This window comes from Myxine glutinosa, chromosome 2 (assembly GCF_964187855.1).
Source record: "Myxine glutinosa chromosome 2, kmMyxGlut1.1, whole genome shotgun sequence".
Taxonomy (NCBI): domain Eukaryota; kingdom Metazoa; phylum Chordata; class Myxini; order Myxiniformes; family Myxinidae; genus Myxine; species Myxine glutinosa.
This window is the reverse complement of record NC_136262.1, coordinates 144,602,447-144,621,820: the sequence shown is the minus strand read 5'-3', so window position 1 is coordinate 144,621,820 and position 19,374 is coordinate 144,602,447. Positions and strand designations below refer to the sequence as shown.

The following is a 19,374-nucleotide window of genomic DNA, read 5'->3' as shown; positions in this document are numbered from 1 at the left end:
AAGTACAGTGGACACCAAATGCACGGTGGAAGGCTAGAAGTAGAAGATCGTCCAAGACAAGTGAGAATAAGCCATACTTTGGAGATGACGTCATTCGCTGGTCCGATAACCAAAGATGTGGTATAAAAAACCAGGTGAGCTAACAATGCAGCAATGAAGGAATTCGGCCAAGGCACCGGCACACAACGACCTACCTACATCGAAAGACTCAATGCCAATGGTGACAGAAGCCAAGACGGCCGGCTTAAACACCGCCGAAAGACCACGGTGTACCAACTTACGATGCAGAACATCTTGCACTTAATATGATGACAACAGGTGCCATCCTCTGACGTACCATTACAGGTACAGGTACAGTACACGTGAGCACAGAGCAAAAGTTCACTGAAACCGAGATTAAGAAAAAAGAAAAAACACCTCGTGGTCCGTGCTCGATATCCGAGTTTCAATCTTTTCAAACACATGATGCTCTCGGTCACGGTATCTCCTGCGAGCTGCTTCTCCTTCAACCACACAAACAACAACTTCTCCATATCTTCATGGATAGAGGTCCGGAGCTTTGAAATAATCGTAACGCCCTTGGCTGGCGTTATAGCCTTTATGGACTCCTTCTGCTTCAAAATCGTACATATCGTAGAAGGAGTACGATCGTACTGCCTCGCCAAGTCGACAACACGCACACCTCACCTGGCATGCTCTTCTCCTCTGCTTAATAAAACCAGTTTATTTCTTTACATTCTCTTGTATTATGTACAGTATATACGAGGTCGTGCTTGTTTATACATTATTTGTTATTTATAAAGTACATTTTTGTTATTTAAAAGCACCTAACAAAAAAAATTGGTGTTTTTTTTTTGAGGCTGGAACGGATTAATAGCATTTCAATGCATTTGAATGGGAAAATTTGCTTTGACTTACGAGCGATTTGGCTTACGAGCTCCGTCACGGAACGGATTAAACTCGTAAGCCGAGGTACCACTGTATATATATATATATATATATATATATATATATATTGCGGATATGAGGAATTGTATTTTTTTGATTGTGTGTATTGTATTGGAAATTGCTGTGTAACATTGTTTGAATATGGCCCCTCCTGCCTCCAGAGTTGTGTAAAGGTAAAAAGGGCGTCCCAGTAGTTAATTCCATGAAACACCACATTGAAGGACACTATAATACCCTTGTTCAGTAGTTTATATCCTTATTATGTGTTTTAGGGTAAGGCCTTGTCTTCCATTAACATGACACTCCATTGCACCAAGTGAAAGAGATAGATTCCCTTCATTCCCATTCCCAAAAACCTCCATTTCCCCTTTCGTAATGGCCAAGCCTCAATTTGGCAATTACATCCCCTCCAAAGCCGCCATTGGCCACGAGGCAGGGTCGGGGAAGAAAGGCGTGCCCGCCCGTCGTCATCAAGGGCGGAGCCAGAGGGTCGTGCGACCAACCATGGCCGAGGTGAGCACACCGATGGGCGTGTCCTGAAGGCCGGTGGCTTAATCGCCGGAGGCGTGATAAAAGCGCGCGCGCAAGAGTGACCAGGGAGAGTTGCAAAAAGGTCCAAGGCTGAGCTGAGCTGAGCTGCGTGGTGAGGTGCAAAGCAAAAGAGCTGGGTCGTCAGAGGAGAGCTGGGTTGTGAGGTCCGAGAAAGAGATCATCCAGCAGCGATTCTTGTCCAAGAAAAGGAGATCATCCAGGGAAGCACAAAGCCTGTTATTTGTCGCCTTGCTCGCCAGCAGCAGCGTCCACAGCAGCAGCGTCCACAGCAGCAACAACACTCGACAGCCGCTTGGGGCCTGGACGGCAGTTTGGAGCAGGGCCGCGAAGGAACGGCGGCTGCCCAACGAGCCGATCGTGCTGCAGGACCAGGGTGACCAGGGAGAGTTGCAAAAAGGTCCAAGGCTGAGCTAAGCTGAGCTGCGTGGTGAGGTGCAAAGCAAAAGAGCTGGGTCGTCAGAGGAGAGCTGGGTTGTGAGGTCCGAGAAAGAGATCATCCAGCAGCGATTCTTGTCCAAGAAAAGGAGATCATCCAGGGAAGCACAAAGCCTGTTATTCGTCGCCTTGCTCGCCAGCAGCAGCGTCCACAGCAGCAGCAGCAGCAGCGTCCACAGCAGCAACAACACTCGACAGCCGCTTGGGGCCTGGACGGCAGTTTGGAGCAGGGCCGCGAAGGAACGGCGGCTGCCCAACGAGCCGATCGTGCTGCAGGACCAGTTGGACCTCCCTCTCCTTCCAGCCAATTCCTATCATCATTCCCCACGTGAGTTTGTTCTGTTTGTTCTGTCCTGGGTATTCAATTAAGTCTGTATAAGCTAGTAATTTTCACTGTGTCACCTGCTTTTTCATGTCCCCTGTAAATAACCGTGACTGCTCCATTTGCTTGTGTGTGTAAATAATAAATCCCGTTACTCTTCTGTACGTCTTCTTCTTCCTCTTTGCATTCGGTCGCTTTAGAGTTTTCCACATTGAATATCTGTGGCGCGATACGGCCAACGTCTGGGTGAATCGGGTGAATCGGGGAAACTGTTAGGTCGCGGTGCCTCCGCTCGGCAAACCAACATCCTTAACCGCGGACCGTAACTATATATACATATACATATATACATATATATATATATATATATATATATATATATATATATATATATATATATATATATATATATATATATATATATATATATATATATATATATATATATGCATAAATATAAATATAAGATCGGCTCGTGCTGTCTGTTTATCTGTCACACCATGAAAAACGACTGAGAACGGACAAATGGCCGGACAGTCCGAAAATAAAACGTAATGCCTCCGATTACGGAGGCATAACACCTGAAGGCACAATACTCATTTATATCACGGAGAAAGAAAGAAAATTGCATTTGGAATGCAATAAAAAAGAAGAAAAAAAAAAGCAGATACCAAATGACTAAAATATTATGAAAATGTGTCAATGCTACAATAACCAAACTTAAAAGGAACATATTATAGTCAAGTCAATAGCAGTAGAACCATGTTCAAAGGGTAATGGTGGCTACTTTCCCACCAACAATAATTATATTTCCTTCCCCTCCAACTTTATGAATGCAAAGACTGCATGAAAAAGTAACAGCTGGGATACGCACCTTTTTGTTGCTCCTGCAATACTTTCAACTTGGAGAAGAGCTCTTCCACCAATGTTTCAATACCAGATGTCTAAAAGATAATGACAGATAATGATAATTGAAACAAAAAGCAGTCAAATTTTTCACATCTTTCCAATTTCAAGGGAAATGTTATGTTAAAATTCCCAGGCTAAATGCCACACTTGTTGATTACAATGGTCCTGCGATTTTAATATATGCAAAAAACAAGATTTATTCATTCATTCATTATCTCCAATGCAGTGAACAGTGAACACAGTGAACACAGTGAACACAGGCAGTGAACACGACTTCGCACCAACGCGTGTTTTCCCGCGCAAGGACCTGTGACCTGTGACACCACCAAACCATCGTTGAGACCGGAGCAAATGGCTGCACGACATACGACATTCATTTTTACTTTCATTTTTCCCTTGTTCGTGTCTTTGAGTCTGAGTAGAAGATCCTCATTCAGGAATTTTATTTTACCGCACATCCCTTTTGTTTGCATTCTTTTCATTAAATCATTCCTTGTTGACTTTCAATTTCTTGCCCTGTGTGTTTATTTGTTCGTGGGTTTGGTTAAACCCCCGTCGCATCCGTCCGTGCAGGTAAGGACCTCGGTATCCTTCCCCCGCACACGCCAGAGATAACACCACCGTATTTTTGGGTATACACCTCGGAGTTCAAGCTCGTTTTGGTCATCTGTCGCCCTGAGGTTTTCACTGCAGGGTAGATGCGACAACTGGTGTCGAGGAGTGGGATACGAACTTTCTGACACCACGAGACAACTGGTGTCAGATAGTGCGATTCAGACCCGGCGGCCACTCTGGGTCCGAGGGTTACAAGTGTGACACCCGCTGAGTGGAAATTGCACTCAGCATTTGGACTCAAAAATTTTAATGGTTGCATCGAGGGGGCGGTGATCGTAGTGTCCAAATTTATAGTTGATTGGTGTCGGGAAAGAGTGCAAGGCAGCGCGTCGCTAAATTTAAGTTTTTATTTTCTGAGGTAAATTAAGGGGTCCGACGGTGTCCGTCGTGGGGTCCGACCGCGGGAAAACCACTTTGCCGGCATATAATGGTGGACAAGAACGGCATGGCGGAGCAGATGGAGGGCTCTGAGGGATACGGAAGAGAGTCGGGGATTGAGGGTTTTGAGTGTAGGATTGGAACTTCCCCAGTCCCGAGCGTTAGTCCACCGTCTTCCCCAATGAGAGAGCCTGGGATGCCGGGAACAGACCCGATGGCTTTCCAGGCCATGATAATGTATTTTATGAGGGGAATGAAAGGACAAATGAACGGAATGTGTGAACGATTGGAAAATAAAATGAATGCCCAAAGTGAACAAATTGAGGGAATAACACAAAAACTTGGGGGCACAGGAGAAGGAATGTTTCACTGAAAATGACCTGGAAGGCTGTCGGATCTGTATGGAGGCCAGAATGCACCAGCAGGGAGAGAAATTTGATTTTTTGCAGCACCAGGGCGGTGGTTTGGAGCAAGAGTAGGAGGAAATATTGGAGGACCATGTAACGGAACCAGAGCGGGTGGTGGTCGATAAAGACCTGTTGGGGCCACAATTGACGGGGGAATTATGACTGATTTTGTAAAGGAGCGGCCGAGCACCTTGGACAATATCGTCAAGGAGGAGATTGCTCGTGTCCAACAGAGTCTGGGAGATGATGTGATTTGGTCCGTCAAACATGCTCAGAACGAGATTAAGGTGACCAAGGGGACCCTCACCACGAACCACAATTGGGCACCGGAGGCTCCGAAATTAAGTACCCAGTTGGGGGGTGGGGGGTGTTTTGGCCCTGAGCTTGGATTCGGACATGTAGGAGTCGGAAAATAGAGCCTCGGAAAAAGCGATCCCCTTTGTGAATTTGGAGCAGCTGCAGGGAGGGGCAGAAAAACCCGAAAAAGGGGTTGTAACCTGCAGCTGCGGTTCAAGGCCAAAATTTTAAAATTTAAATGGGAGTTTGATTTGGAGCAGCTGTGGCAGGAGTTAGTCCCTGGGTTGCTGATTTCGGACCGAGGGAGGTCATTGGGGTCGGCCTCGTGTAAAATTTGCTCCTTTCGAAATTGGTTTATGCCAGGCAGTTGGGGAGCTGCGCTGGCGAGATTTGGACGTGGGGTCCGACCATGGGTGTGGTGGTCCGACCCGGTCCCCACCAGGGTCTGGTGGAATGTGGTGTCCCTGGTCCATCGGGGCGCCACCCAAGCGAGTGTCTCGGGCCGGCAGGGTCGCTGGACCCTGCAAGGGGTTGAGACCTCCGGGGGTCCGAGGTGGTTTCTCACAGGCACCTGTTATGGTGTATCATGAGGACCACGAGGGGGAAGTGTTGTGGGCCGCGCTTTGGTGGTGGCACCACGGATGGCCACTAAGGGCTCGATGTGGTGACCACCCGGGCATGTGGCCTGGCAGCCTCTCCCCGAGACTCTGGGACAGCCAGCATGTGGTGACCTGCCATGCTGTGCTGGTCTATGGACGCGGGTCGAACCGCATTGACAGGGATGGATTAATAGACCACCGGACAACCATTGGAGCATCTCTGGAATGTGATGGTATGAGCATGGTCTTCCACAGATGTTCTGCTGTGATTTGTGGACTCTTGGCTTGGGAAGAGAGCCATGGGATTAATCGGATATAAATTAGAACAAGCTGAGCATACGGGGCCATGCTCGGCTGGGAAGTGTATGGAGAATCGCCCTTCTTTGGTGAAGATAGTGAATTGTGGAAAGATTGGCACGGGTAATCTGAGGCAAACAACAACACAACAGGCATTTTAAAGGCCATTTTCCCTGCAAGAGCGGGGGTTAGCGGGGGAGCGGGTAATCTGAGGGTAGGATGTAAAATTGAGGGTGATTTTTGTGAAGCCAGGGTGGACACTGGGGACAGTGACACCATTATTGATCCAGGTGTGTGACCAAAGTGTTGGAGGCTGGGATAAAATTGATAGATTGGTGGGACACAGCCTTCAACTGACTACGGGGGTGATGGTGCCAATATTGCAACGCGGGGTTGTAAGGATGGAGTTAGGCAGTCTGGAGGTCAATGTGGTGGTATGGGTGGCCAAGGTGTGCGACCATGTCTTCTGGAATTGAGTTTCTTGGTTGAACACAACTGCCAACTAGACCTTGGGCGAGGTCACATGTGGTTGGGCACTGAGGGGCTGCAAGTAGTCGGACTGGGGGATGGGAGAGGTTGAGGGGACGCGTCTGGGGTATGCCACGCACTTCGATCGTGCCCCTCAGGTCCGAGGCCTTGGTAATGGTTGGAGTTGGTGGCAGGTGCTCACCACATTGGCCAGCTGGGGCTAGTGGAGCCGTGGTCCTCGCAGGGGGCCGAAGGATGGATGGTGGGTTGCATTCTTATGGACACTCGTGGGCCATGTTGGTGGTTCGACTGCTCAAATTATCCGTTAGCCCTCACATCATTCCTTGTTGACTTTCAATTTATTGTCCTGTGTGTTTATTTGTTTGTGGGTTCGGTTAAACCCCCATTGCGTCTGTCCGTGCAGGTAAGGACCTCGGTAGCCTCCCCCCACACGCGCCAGAGATAACACTGCCGTATTTTTGGGTATACGCCCTGGGGTTAAAGCTCGTTTTGGTCATCTGTCACTCTGAGGTCTTCAGTGCAGGGTAGACGCGACAATATTATGCTATTATAATTGGTGTTATTACTTTTGCTATTAGAAGCAGCCTTGGAAAAACGGCACGATACACGCCTTGGAAAAATGCCAAGAAAGCAGCAGGAAGGGTCATGTTATTATCCGTTTTTTTTTTTTTTTTTTGTATACTGAATCGAGGCTCGTGAAAGAGCTAACATTTACTTCACAAACAAATCAACCAGACAAACAAAATATATAAAAAGCAGGAGCGGAAAACAAGATGGGGAGAGAAGGTGAAGCACACAAACACAACATTTGAGAGCAGGGAGATGTGTGGAAGGGAGAGGGCTTGGGGGGAGGAGGCATGGGAAGGGGGGGGGGGGGTGGAGGGAGAAGTATAAAACACAAGGACACCAATGACTTCCAGGACAGAAGTTGGTATTTCAAAAAAGTGGAATTGGGGTGAAATTAGCGGGGGTAGAAAAGCTCAAGGTTTTGGATGGGGGAAGATAAGAGATGGTGGTGAACAGCTGTTTTAAAGACCTGGAGGGTGGAGTGGGATTGAAGAGTGTGAGGGAGTTTGTTCCATAGGCGGGAGAAAAGAGGAATGAAGGAGTGAAGGTGAGCAGAGAGTCTTGATTTTGGCAGTTTGACCATAAGAGGGTTGCAGGCAGATCTTGTGCGACCTGTAGGAATATTTGCGGGACAGAGCCCAGAGAGAGCTGGGGGGGCAAGGCCAGAGAGGAGTCGGTAGAAGATGGAAAGACCACCAACCTGCCTGCGGTGAGTGAGTGAGAGGCCCTTGGAGTTAGCTTCATCGCGGGAGATTCCAATGATTCTGAATGCTTTGGTTTCAACAGCGTGAAGACGAGCTAGGTGTGAGGCAGGAGCACCAGCCCAGAGGGGAGAGCAGTATTCCATTGAGCTGCGGATGAAAGCCTTGTATGTGGTGAGGAGCTCAGGTGTGCCAAGGAAGGACTTTGCACGACGGAGGATGCCCAGTCGGCGACTGGCTTTGGAGGCCAGATTTGAAATGTGGTTTTCCCAGGAAAGATCATGGCAGATAGTGAGACCCAAAAGCTTGAGTGACAGAACTTCTTGGAGAGGATTATTCAGAAAGTGGATGGGAGGGTTGTCCAGTCGGTCTTTTCGGAGAGACATCGTAAGAGTGTGAGATTTGTCAGGATTGAAAGACATGTTCCACTTGTTTGCCCAGTCTGTGATTTTGTCCAGGTCTGCAGAGAGTGAGGAGGCAGCAGACTGCCGATCTGAGGGATGAAGAATGGAGCGACAGAGAGTAGAGTCATCAGCAAAGAGATACAGAGGATTTTCAAGAGAGTCAGAGAGATCATTGATGAAGACCAGAAAAAGGACAGGGCCTAGAACACTGCCTTGTGGAACTCCAGCCTGAACAGGAAGAGGAGATGAGAGAAACCCATTCAGGGCCACACATTGACTACGACTAGAGAGGAAGTCCGCCAGCCATGCGTTGAGATTTCCATGGATACCAAAAGAGGAGAGTTTGGTGAGCAGAGCGGGGTGCCAGACCGTATCGAAGGCACGTGATATGTCAAGGGAGACTGCTCTAATTTCCTGTTTGGCATTGAGGACCTCCATCCATTGTTGAGAAAGCAGAAGCAGCATGTCCAGAGTAGAGTGTCCAGGTCTGAAACCAAATTGATGATCAGAGATCAAGCCATTGGAGAAGAGGAAAGATTTCATATCTGAAGCAATGATGGATTCCATGACTTTGCTGATAATTGGGAGAAGGCTGATTGGTCTGTAGTTGCTGGGATCTGTTTTTGCACCTTGTTTGTGCAAAGCGGTGATGTTGGCAGATTTCCAAGCAGATGGAAGATGACCTTGAGCAAAAGAGAGGGTGAAGAGAACAGAGAGAGGGAGTGAAAGAGCGGAAGAACAGGATTTAAGGACCCGTGGGCTGATGCCGTCAGGTCCAGTTGCAGAATCCGAGTCGAGGGTTGACAGAAACTTTTCCACCTTGTCAGGAGGAAAGGACACAGAGTCCAGGAGCAGCTGGGTACGACTGGGTATGGTGGGTACAGAGAGGGATGGGTTTGGGACACAAGATTTAGAGGCAAACACAGAGTTGAGGCATTCAGCTTTTTCACGTGCGGAGTCAGCCGTGTGGCCATTTGAGGTGAGGGAGGGGATGGAGGGGGAACAAACACCAGAAACAGATTTGACCAGACGCCACCAGGATTTGGAAGAGGGAGACAGATAAGAGAGTTCGGTCCTGAGAACGGAGAGATATTGTTTCCTGGCTCTCCTGAGGGTGGACACACACTTGTTTCGGGCTTTGTGAAAGGAAATGAGATTTCCTTCCGTTGGATTTGCTTTCCAGGAGACGAAAGCAAGTTGTTTCTGGGCAATAGCCTCACCACAAGATTCCGTGTACCATGGACGGGAGGAAGGGTATGACAACAGAAGACGAGATGGGATAAATCTGTGCATGAGAGAGAGCAGTTTGCTTTGGAAGAATTCCCAGGAAGAATTTATGTCAGAGGCAGTAGAGATGGGAGACCAGTCCAGATGATTGATGGCTGCTTGAAGACCGTGCCAGTTGGCCTTAGTGAAATGCCAGACTCGTCGACGCTGAGGAGGCTCTCTGAGAATGGTCAGAGAGATGTCCACTTTAACAAGCACATGATCAGAAGAGCCGATTGGAGCAGAAGAAGAGCAGCAGACATTTTCAGGGAAGTTAGTCATAACCAAGTCCAGAAGAGAAGATGCTCCGTTGACTGAAATCCGGGTCGGGAAATTGACAGTTTGTGTCAGTCCCAGTGAGTCACAGAAGTCCTTTGCTGAAGAGCCATGGCTGGTGAGAGAGGTACCCACACCCAGCCAACTGGCATGGTGACAGTTGAAATCACCACATATGAGGAAGAGAGAGTTGGGATGGGTAGATAGAAGTTGGTCCATATTCTCAGACAGCGAGATGTAGATGGAGTCATCACTGTTTGGTGGACGGTACAACACACATATGAACAAAAGGTGGGAGCGAAGGGGAAGCCGTAGCCAAAGGTATTCCTGGGGGTGAGGTGGAGAGAGGGCAGTGCAGGGCGAGTGAGGAAGAGAGTTTTTTATAAAGATAGCAACCCCACCTCCAGGACGAGGCTCAGGTCTATCATACCGGAGTAGGGAGTAACCTGGGAGAGATACCAAGGAATCAGAGACATCATGAAGGAGGAAAGTTTCTGTTAAGCAGATCACGTCTGGTTTGTCAGAAGCAACCTGTATGGAGAGATCAGACATGTTTGAGCGAAGGCCCCGGATGTTTGAGGTCCATACTGTTAAGGAAGAGGAAGGGGGAGCATCGGATACAGAACAGGGGGGGGGAGCGGTAGGGTAAGATGTGGAAGAGGAGGAAGAAGTAGGGAGAGCTGTTGAAGGTGTGTCAGAGATTACAGAATAGCTCGGAGAAAGGGAAGGATGGGGCAGACAAAAGGTTTGATGGTGATTGGGAGAGGCACAGTGAGGTGTTATTTGACGAGGGGGAAGAGCGGGGCAGAAGGTTGAGGGAGATGAAGGTGAAAGTTGGAAGAAGCGGGGAGGACGCTTTGAGGGGGAGGGGTGAGAAGGGAGTCTAGGAGGGGAGGAGCGAGGGAGAGTCTCGGAGGGGAGGGGTGTGGGGGGAGATTTGAAAGGAATGGGTGATTGGGAAGATTTGGAGGGGAGGGGCAAGGGGGAAGATTTGAAAGAGATGGGTGATGGGGATGGTTTGGAGGGGATGGGCAAGGGGGTAGATTTAGAGGGGAGGGGTGATGGGAAAAGGGATTTTGGGGTGATGGGATTTTGAAAAATGTACGATTAATGGGAAACGAACATTTATTGCAAAATGAGTTTCTTGAGACATTCGAGTCAAAAATACGTTTGAGGACGCTGGAGGGAGGATGGAGTGCTGGAGAGTTTAGGGAATGAATGAAAGATGCACTGTAAGAGATGGAATTTTTTTTTGGAATGAATGGATTTGGTGAGCAAGTCGAAAGCATCCTTTTATAGAAGAAGAAGAAAAAGGTGTTATAGAAAATGACAGAATACAGGTCTTCAGGGTTCAGATGAGACATTTTTTAACAACGTGATCACAAACAGCGTGGTCGAAGAATGAACGAACGAACAACTAAGAACGAATAAACGAATAAAAACGGAAGGAAATGTTTTTGGGTTTTTTTTTTTTTTTTTTTGAGATTTTAAAACAAGGAAGTATGGGATGAAAAGACCGTGAAAACAGAGACCGGAAAAAAATTTCAGCGTGATCGGAGAACCGCTGAGACAAAAACAAAGCCTAAAGCCAAGGTTGGACACAGTAGCCTAGTACTACACTTAGGCCTCAGAATACACGATGAGAAAGACCGACGATTCTGTACACAGGTACAAAAAACCAACGCCAAGAATACTATTAAAGACACCCCAATAGGTACATACAAGACCAGTTTCGACAAAAACACAATTGTGAAAAGTTACTTAACTTCGAAAGCGAGCGTGCATGGACAGCTTTGAAGAGACGAGACCTCCAATCTTGCGCATGCGCAGAGTATCCGTGGCGTTGTGGGGTATATAGACAAAAGTAGATCTACTCAGCTCCGTTCGTCGACGCGATAAGAATAGTTTGCCTCAAGGATGTCGGGATTCCTCCAAATTTCTTTCAGTTTAGTGTTCAACAGCAGTAGCGACTGTTTAAAAAGGTAATTATACGTGTTTGTAGTTTATAACATTTTTAGCTCACCTGGACTTTAGCCCGGTGAGCTGATGTGATCGAGCAGTGTCCGTAGGTAGTAAAGTGAGTGAGTGAGTGAATGGATGAGTCCGTAAACACTTCAGTCATTATCGCTTGAATCAAACACACAATTTTGATGAAACTTGGCCGCAAGCTACACAACTGATGCCTAACAAAAGTGTATTGACCGCATTAAAATCTGCGCTCATTGTAGGGGTCGGGGGGGGGGGGGGGGGTGGGGGGGTTGACCCTCCCCCACCCCAGAAATAGGTATTTGCTCTCTTCTCCAAAACTAGGTATAATTTTGATGAACCTTGGCCATATTCTTCATATCTGATGCCTCACGAAGGTGTATTGTCGGCATCAAAATCTGTGTTCATTAAGGGGATCTACAGGGGGAGAGGAGGGGAGGAGTTTGACCCCCCAAAATAGGTATTTGCCCTCTTCTCTGAAACTACGCACACTTTGAATGAAACCTGATCACAACCTTCATCGCCCGTGATGTACCAAAGTTTGTTCACGGCATTAAAAAATATCAGGGTCTGAAGGGGTCTGTGGGGGTTTTGAGTGATTGTTGCTCCTGATCCAGGTGAGCTTCAGGACCTGCGGTCCTATTTTTACTTCTTGTGTGGGCCGTTGCTCCCAAGAAACAGCATGGGAAGCTATTTATACATGTTAACACGGCATTCATTCAAGGAGGAAACACTCCTTGGGGAGGGCGGATATTATTAGTATTAATATTGTTTTGTCATAACATGAATTATTATGCTATTATATTTAGTGTTGTTACTTTTGTTATTAGAAGCGGCATTGGAAAAAAACAACATGATCAAGCTATCTTAACACGGATATACACCTCAACACGGAACCCCATTGGCAGGGAAAACCTCCTTGGGGAGGGGAGCAAATAAAATCGCTACAACCTCCATCGTGTGACCCTTAGTTCTCCTGCCATGTTTGGTTGAGATTGGATAAGTAACGACCAAATGTATTGCTAGCAAACAATCGACAGACAGACACCAATTGCATATTTTAGTTTGGTAATTATTTTGTAAGAATTTCTAAAAAAAAATATAAAAATCCACTGTGACATTATGGGGTATTATGTGTAGATCAGTGACAGAAAATCTCAATTTAACCCATTTTAAATTCAGGCTGTAACACAAAATGTGAAAAAAGTCAAGGGGTGTGAACACTTTTTGAAGGCCCTGTATGCAATCGACAATGGGAGACAAATGAAATGTCTAACGATTTTTTTCCACATGCAACATAACTACGTAACAAACGGTTCATGCCCCGGAGTTTGGGAAAAAGAGACACCTGGGTCAAAACGGGAAAAAAGTTCAATCAAAATTTGATATTGGGTCATGCCGAATGAAACTTTTTGCCATCTTTCAACTTTGCTTTAGGGGAGTAAGAATGGGGATTAGTGATGGTGCACCATTGACTCGCTCTAGTATTTATTTCCTTCTATACAACCCATTGCATCTCAAACAACATTCACAAAACAGCATTGTTTTTCAATACATTATTACACAAATAGCTGTAACATCAATAGCAAGTTAGCCTCTCTGTATGATCATTAACACTGCAGTGTCAAGCCTGTTATCTACACCCTCAGCAACATTCACCTTTGTCTGTTTTAACAGTGTGTAGCTTTGTGCAGGTTTTTCAGCAGAGGTTTTGAGGAAAAACGAAGAAAATAATTCACTGTACAATGTACCTTTCACGGTAAAAAAAAAAAAAGGAATATTCAGGTATAAATGGCGATATTATGGATTTATCTTGTAAATTTTTTCGAGTATTTGTTTGTGTGTTTGTACGTTATTCTTTCACGGACAAACCGTAACACCGAGAGGCCCCAAATTTTGGGTAGGGGCACTCCACAATCTGGGCATGGTTTTAAACTATCGCATACTGGCCTTGGTCCATTTTGTGGCCATGAAAGGCTGCTCTAAAGTGTATATTGGGATGTGGGGTCAGGCAGTGCTGCCACCGGCACGTGGGCAAAAGGTAACCACCATGAGGCCAATAGTGCCCAACACATCCCGAAACACCCGCCGAGAAAATCTCACCTGGCCAGGCAGCGCTGGGTACTCTCCACTCCTGGGCAGGGCCAAGTATGTCCCTCCTCTAGTAAAATATATCCAGAAGCGACTTGCTGAAATCTCCAGGATGAAAATGATGCAATAATTATTTTCATTACCCGCTTATTTGAAGACAATATTTTGATCATAAAATCTTCCAGATGTAAATATAAATAAAGGCATATTTTAGCCTCCGCAATAGGGTAGGGGAAGGCTTAGCTACCTGTTCTAGGGGTTGTTTCTAGTCATGGCCAAAAATATTGGAACCCTTGCACTTTTTTCAATTAACTCACAATTTTCAAGTTGAAATTGACAAAAGTATTTGGTCTCCACAATTCTTTATTTCATCGTTAATATTACAGAACCGTTGTTTTTGATTCAGAACTTAATATATCCTTTTAAATCAGAAAATGAAAAGATGGCATTGACAACATTATTGACACGCTCGACTTAATATTTGGTAGCAGAGCCTTTGGACCAAATAACTGCAGTCAAGCGCTTCCTATAGCCATGAATGAGCTTCCTACACCTCTCTACTGGTAGTTTGGCCCACTCTTCTTGTGCAAACTGCAATCTCCCAGATTTGAAGGGTGCCTTCTCCGAACTGCTGTTTTCAGATCTCCCGACAGGTGTTCAATGGGATTTAGACCTGGACTAATTGCTGGCCATTTCAGAACAGTCCAGTGTTTTGTCTTGAACATTCGTGGGTGATTTTTAAGTGCGTTTTCTGTCATTGTCCTGCTGCAAAACCCATGACCTTCGACGGAGACCCAGCTTTCTTACACTGGGTTGAACATTGCGCTCCAGAATGCCTTGGTAATCTCCTGATTTAATGATGCCATGCACACATTCAAGGCACTTAGTGCCAGAGGCAGCACAGCAACCCCAAAACATCACTGAACCTCCTCCATGTTTGACTGCATGTGTTTTTTGTTTGTTTGTTTTTTGTATACAAGATCGAGGCTCGTGTAAGAGCTAACATTGATGACAAAAAACAAACGGACACAAAAATGAAATAAAGGGAGAGGGAGACAAGATGGGGAGAGAGGGGGAAGCACACAAGTACAACATTTGAGAGCAGGGACAACGGGAGATCTGTGGGAGGAAGAGGGCTTGGGGGGAGGAGGCGTAGGAAGGCGGTTGGGGGGTGGGAGAGGTAAAAAAAAAGAAAAACACGGACACTGCCAGGACTTCCAGGAAAGAAGTGGGTATTTCAGAAAAGTGGATCTGGGGTGAATTAACAGGGGTAGAAAAGATCAAGGTTTTGGATGGGGGAAGATAAGAGATGATGGTGAACAGCTGTTTTAAAGACCTGGAGGGATGAGTGGGATTGAAGTGAGGGGAGTTTGTTTCAGAGGCGGGAGAAAAGAGGAATGAAAGAGTGAAGGTGAGCACAGAGTCTTGATTTTGGCAGTTTCACCAGAAGAGGGTTGCAGGCAGTTCTTGTGCGGCCTGTGGGAGTACTTGGGGGACAGAGCACAGACAGGGCTGAGGGGGTTAAGCCAGAGAGGAGTCGGTAGTAGACAGAAAGACCACCAACCTGCCTGCGGTGAGTGAGTGAAAGGCCCTCACAATCGGCTTCATCGTGGGAGATTCCAAAGATTCTGAAAGCTTTGGTTGCAACAGCGTGAAGCCAAGCGAGGTGTGAGGCAGGAGCACCAGCCCAGAAGGGATATCAGTATTCCATTGAGCTGCAGATGAAAGCCTTGTATGGGGTGAGGAGCTCAGGTGTGCCAAGGAAGGACTTCGCACGACGGAGGATGCCCAGTCGGCGACTGGCTTTGGAGGCCAGATTGGAAATGTGTTTTTCCCAGGAAAGATCATGGCAGATTGTGAGACCCAAGAGATTTAGTGACAGAACTTCTTGGAGACGATTGTTGAGAAAGTAGATGGGAGGGTTGTCCAGATGGTCTTTTCGAAGAGACACAGTGAGAGTGTGAGATTTGTCAGGATTGAAAGACATGTTCCACTTGTTTGACCAGTCTGTGTTTTTGACCAGGTCTGCAGAGAATGGGGAGGCTGTGGACTGCCGATCTGAGGGATGAGGCATGGAGCGGCAGAGAGTGGAGTCATCAGCAAAGAGAGGATTTTCCAGAGAGTCGGACAGATCATTGATGAAGACCAGAAAAAGCACAGGGCCAAGAACACTGCCTTGGGGAACTCCAGCCTGAACAGGAAGGGGAGATGAGAGAAATCCATTCAGGGTCACACGTTGACTACGACCAGAGAGGAAGTCCGCAAGCCATGCGTGGAGATTTCCATGGATACCATAGGAGGAGAGTTTGGTGAGCAGAGCGGGATGCCAAACCGTATCGAAGGCACGTGATATATCAAGGGAGACAGCTCTAATTTCCTGTTTGACATTGAGGACCTCCATCCATTGTTGAGACAGCAGAAGCAGCATGTCCAGAGTAGAGTGACCTGGTCTGAATCCAAATTGATGATCAGAAATCAAGCAATTGGAGAAGAGGAAGGATTGGATATCCGAAGCAATAATGGATTCCATGACTTTGCTGATGATTGGGAGAAGGCTGATTGGTCTGTAGTTGCAGGGATCTGTTTTTGTACCTTTTTGTGTGCAGTGGTAATGTTGGCTGATTTTCATGCTGAAGGCAGATGACCTTGAGCAAAAGAGAGGTTGAAGAGAACAGAGAGAGGGTGTGAAAGAGCGGCAGAGCAGGATTTTAGGACCTGTGGGCTGATGCAGTCAGGTCCAGTTGCAGAATCAGAGTTGAGGATTGACAGAAACTTCTCCACCTTGTCAGGAGAGAAGGACACAGAGTCTCGGAGCAGCTGGGTACGACTGGGTATGGTGGGTATAGAGAGAGACGGGATTGGAACACAAGATTTTGAGGCAAACACAGAGTTGAGGCATTCAGTTTTTTCACGTGCGGAGTCAGCTGTGTAGCTGTTTGAGGTAAGGGAGGGGAAGGAGGGGGAACAAACACCAAAAACAGATTTGACAAGACACCACCAGGATTTGGAAGAGGGAGAGACAGGTTTGAAATTTCACTCTTGAGTGAAATTTCACTTTCACCCCAGAGAGATATTGTTTCCTGGCTCTCCTGGGGGTGGACACACACTTGTTCCGGGCTTTGTGAAAGGAAATGAGATTTCCTTCAATTGGATTTGCCTTCCAGGAGGCGAAGGCAAGTTGTTTCAGGGCAACTGCCTCACAGGATTCCGTGTACCATGGATGGGAGGAAGGGTATGACAACTGAAGACGGGATGGGATAAATCTGTGCATGAGAGACAGCAGTTTACTTTAGAAGAATTCCCAGGATGAGTTGATGTCAGAGGCAGTAGAGATGGGAGACCAGTCCAGATGATTTCTGGCTGCTTGAAGACCGTGCCAGTCGGCCTGAGTGAAATGCCAGACTCATCGACGTTGAGGAGGCTCTCTGAGAATGGCCAGAGAGACGTCTACTTTAACAAGCATATGGTCAGATGAACCGATTGGAGCAGAAGAAGAGCAGCAGACATTTGCAGGGAAGTTTGTCATAACCAAGTCCACTGCTGAGGTCCCACGGCTAGTGAGAGAGGTACCCACACCCAGCCAGCTGGCATGATGACAGTTGAAATCACCACATATGAGGAAGAGAGAGTTGGGATGAGTAGATAGAGTTGGTCCATGTTATCAGACAGCGAGATGTAGATGGAGTCATCACTGTTTGGTGGACAGCACAGAACACATTTGAACAAAAGGTGGGAGCGAAGGGGAAGCCGTAGCCAGAGGGACTCCTGGGAGTGTGGTGGAGAGAGGGCAGTGCAGGGAGAGTGAGGAAGAGAGTGAGCAAGAGAGTTTATGATAAAGATAGGAACCCCACCTCCAGGACGAGGCTCAGGTCTATCATACTGGAGGAGGGAGTAACCAGGGAGAGATATTAACCCGTTGAGTACGGATGACGTCCAGTGCCGCAACCCGCGAAAAAGTTTTGTGTACGGATGATGTTACTACACATCATCGACGTTACTACACGTTACTACATGATGACGACTGAATTTATATACCTATAGATCGTCAGTACGTGGTTGCATTTCCGTAATGCCAAATCAATCCCGTACTGGGGGTATTTTTATTTAGAAAAAATCCCATACTCAAAGGGTTAAGGAATCAGAGACATCTTGAAGGAGGAAAGTTTCTGTTAAGCAGATTATGTCTGGTTTGTCAGAAGCAACCTGTATGGAGAGATCAATCAGGTTTGAGCGTAGGCCCCAGGCCAAGATGTTAGAGGACCATACCGTTAAGGAAGAGGAAAGGGGAGCATCAGATACAGGACAGGGAAGGGGAGGGGTAGGGTAAGATGAGGAAGAGGAGGAGGAGGTTGGGAGAGCTGTTGATATTGTGTCATAGATTTCAGAAGAGCGAGGAGAAAGAGAAGGAGACAACAAACAACAACAGGCATTTTAAGGCCATTTTCCCTGCAAGAGCGGGGGTTAGCCTTGCGGTCCCCATGACAATCTTCTCCATTTTGCCCTATTTTCTGCATCTCCCCTTGTTAACCCCCTTGCCCGCATTTCTTCTTCAACCATCTTTCGCCAAGTCTTTCTCGGTCTTCCCCGTCCTCTACTTCCTTCTACATTCATTTCCATCACTCTTCTCAAACAGTCACTTTCATCCTTCCTCAACACATGACCAAACCATCTCAACCTGTTTCTCTTCACAGCATCCATCACAGGCTCTATTTCCATCATCTTTCGCAATTCGTCATTTGTCTTCCTCTCTCTCAACGATACTCCACACATCCACCGAACCATTCGCATTTCCACCCTTTCCAGCCTTCGTTGCTGCTCTACGTTCATTACCCATGTCTCACTCCCATAAATCATAACACTTCTCACACATGCAGCATATACCTTTCCCTTCAGCTTCAACGACACTCCCCTCCTCGTCAGCACGCCACTCAGTTTCCGAAACTTCTTCCATGCACATCTCGCTCCAGCAACCGTTGCCGAGTCTGATCCACCTTCTCCATTCAGCATGTCTCCTAGGTAACAAAATGTTTTCACACCTTCCAACTTCACGCCATCTCCAAGATCCAACTCAACATTTCCTCCATCTGCAGCTCCCTCTGTGCACACCTTACACTTGAATGTAGCTGCCACACTGGTTAATGATCCTTTCAAACCACTACATTTTTGATGAACCCACTCAGCGCACATTGTACATTGAATGGAATTCACTCCGACACCCTTCCTGCACACAGCACACGGCCACTTCCCAGTTCTTTCCACCCCACCACATGCTTTACCACTTGCCATCACCTTCGTTTTTCCGATATTCACCTTCAGACCTTTTGTCTCCATACATTCCTTCCACTTGTTCATCTTCTCCTTCAGTCCATCCATACTTTCTGCAATCAACACCAGATCATCTGCATACAACAACTCCCACGGTAAACCCTCCTTTACGTTCTGAGCCAGCACCTCAACCACAGCTACAAATAGTAGTGGACTTAGTACCGACCCCTGATGCACTCCCACCTTCACCTCAAACTCACCACTGTTCCCGTTCTTCGTCCTTACAGCTGTGCGCGCTCTTTTGTACATTGCCATTACTACTCTGATCAACCATTCCTAAACTCCTAACTTCCTCAATGCCCATGTCACTACTTCACGTGGAACCCTATCGAATGCTTTCTCCAGATCAACAAACCCAAGAAACAACTTCTTCCTCTTCTCCATATACTTCTCCTGCAACTGCCTCACAATAAAAAGCGCGTCTGTCGTTCCTCTTCCTGGCATAAATCCAAAATGCATTTCGTCAATCTTCACTGTCTTCCTTATCCTCCTCTCCAACACCCTTTCCAA

The 19,374-nt window shown here is 47.0% G+C and overlaps 1 protein-coding gene across 2 annotated transcripts in view; it reads right to left on the bottom strand.

Annotated features, from left to right (window-relative positions):
* Positions 1 to 19,374, bottom strand: part of KIAA0232 (KIAA0232 ortholog) — a 138,698-nt gene that overhangs the window by 53,036 nt on the left and 66,288 nt on the right. For both annotated transcript variants that reach the window (XM_068106988.2, XM_068106989.2), the window contains one exon: positions 3,132 to 3,201. In XM_068106988.2, coding sequence (XP_067963089.2) covers positions 3,132 to 3,201 — 70 coding nt within the window. The remainder of the gene's footprint in view (positions 1 to 3,131; positions 3,202 to 19,374) is intronic.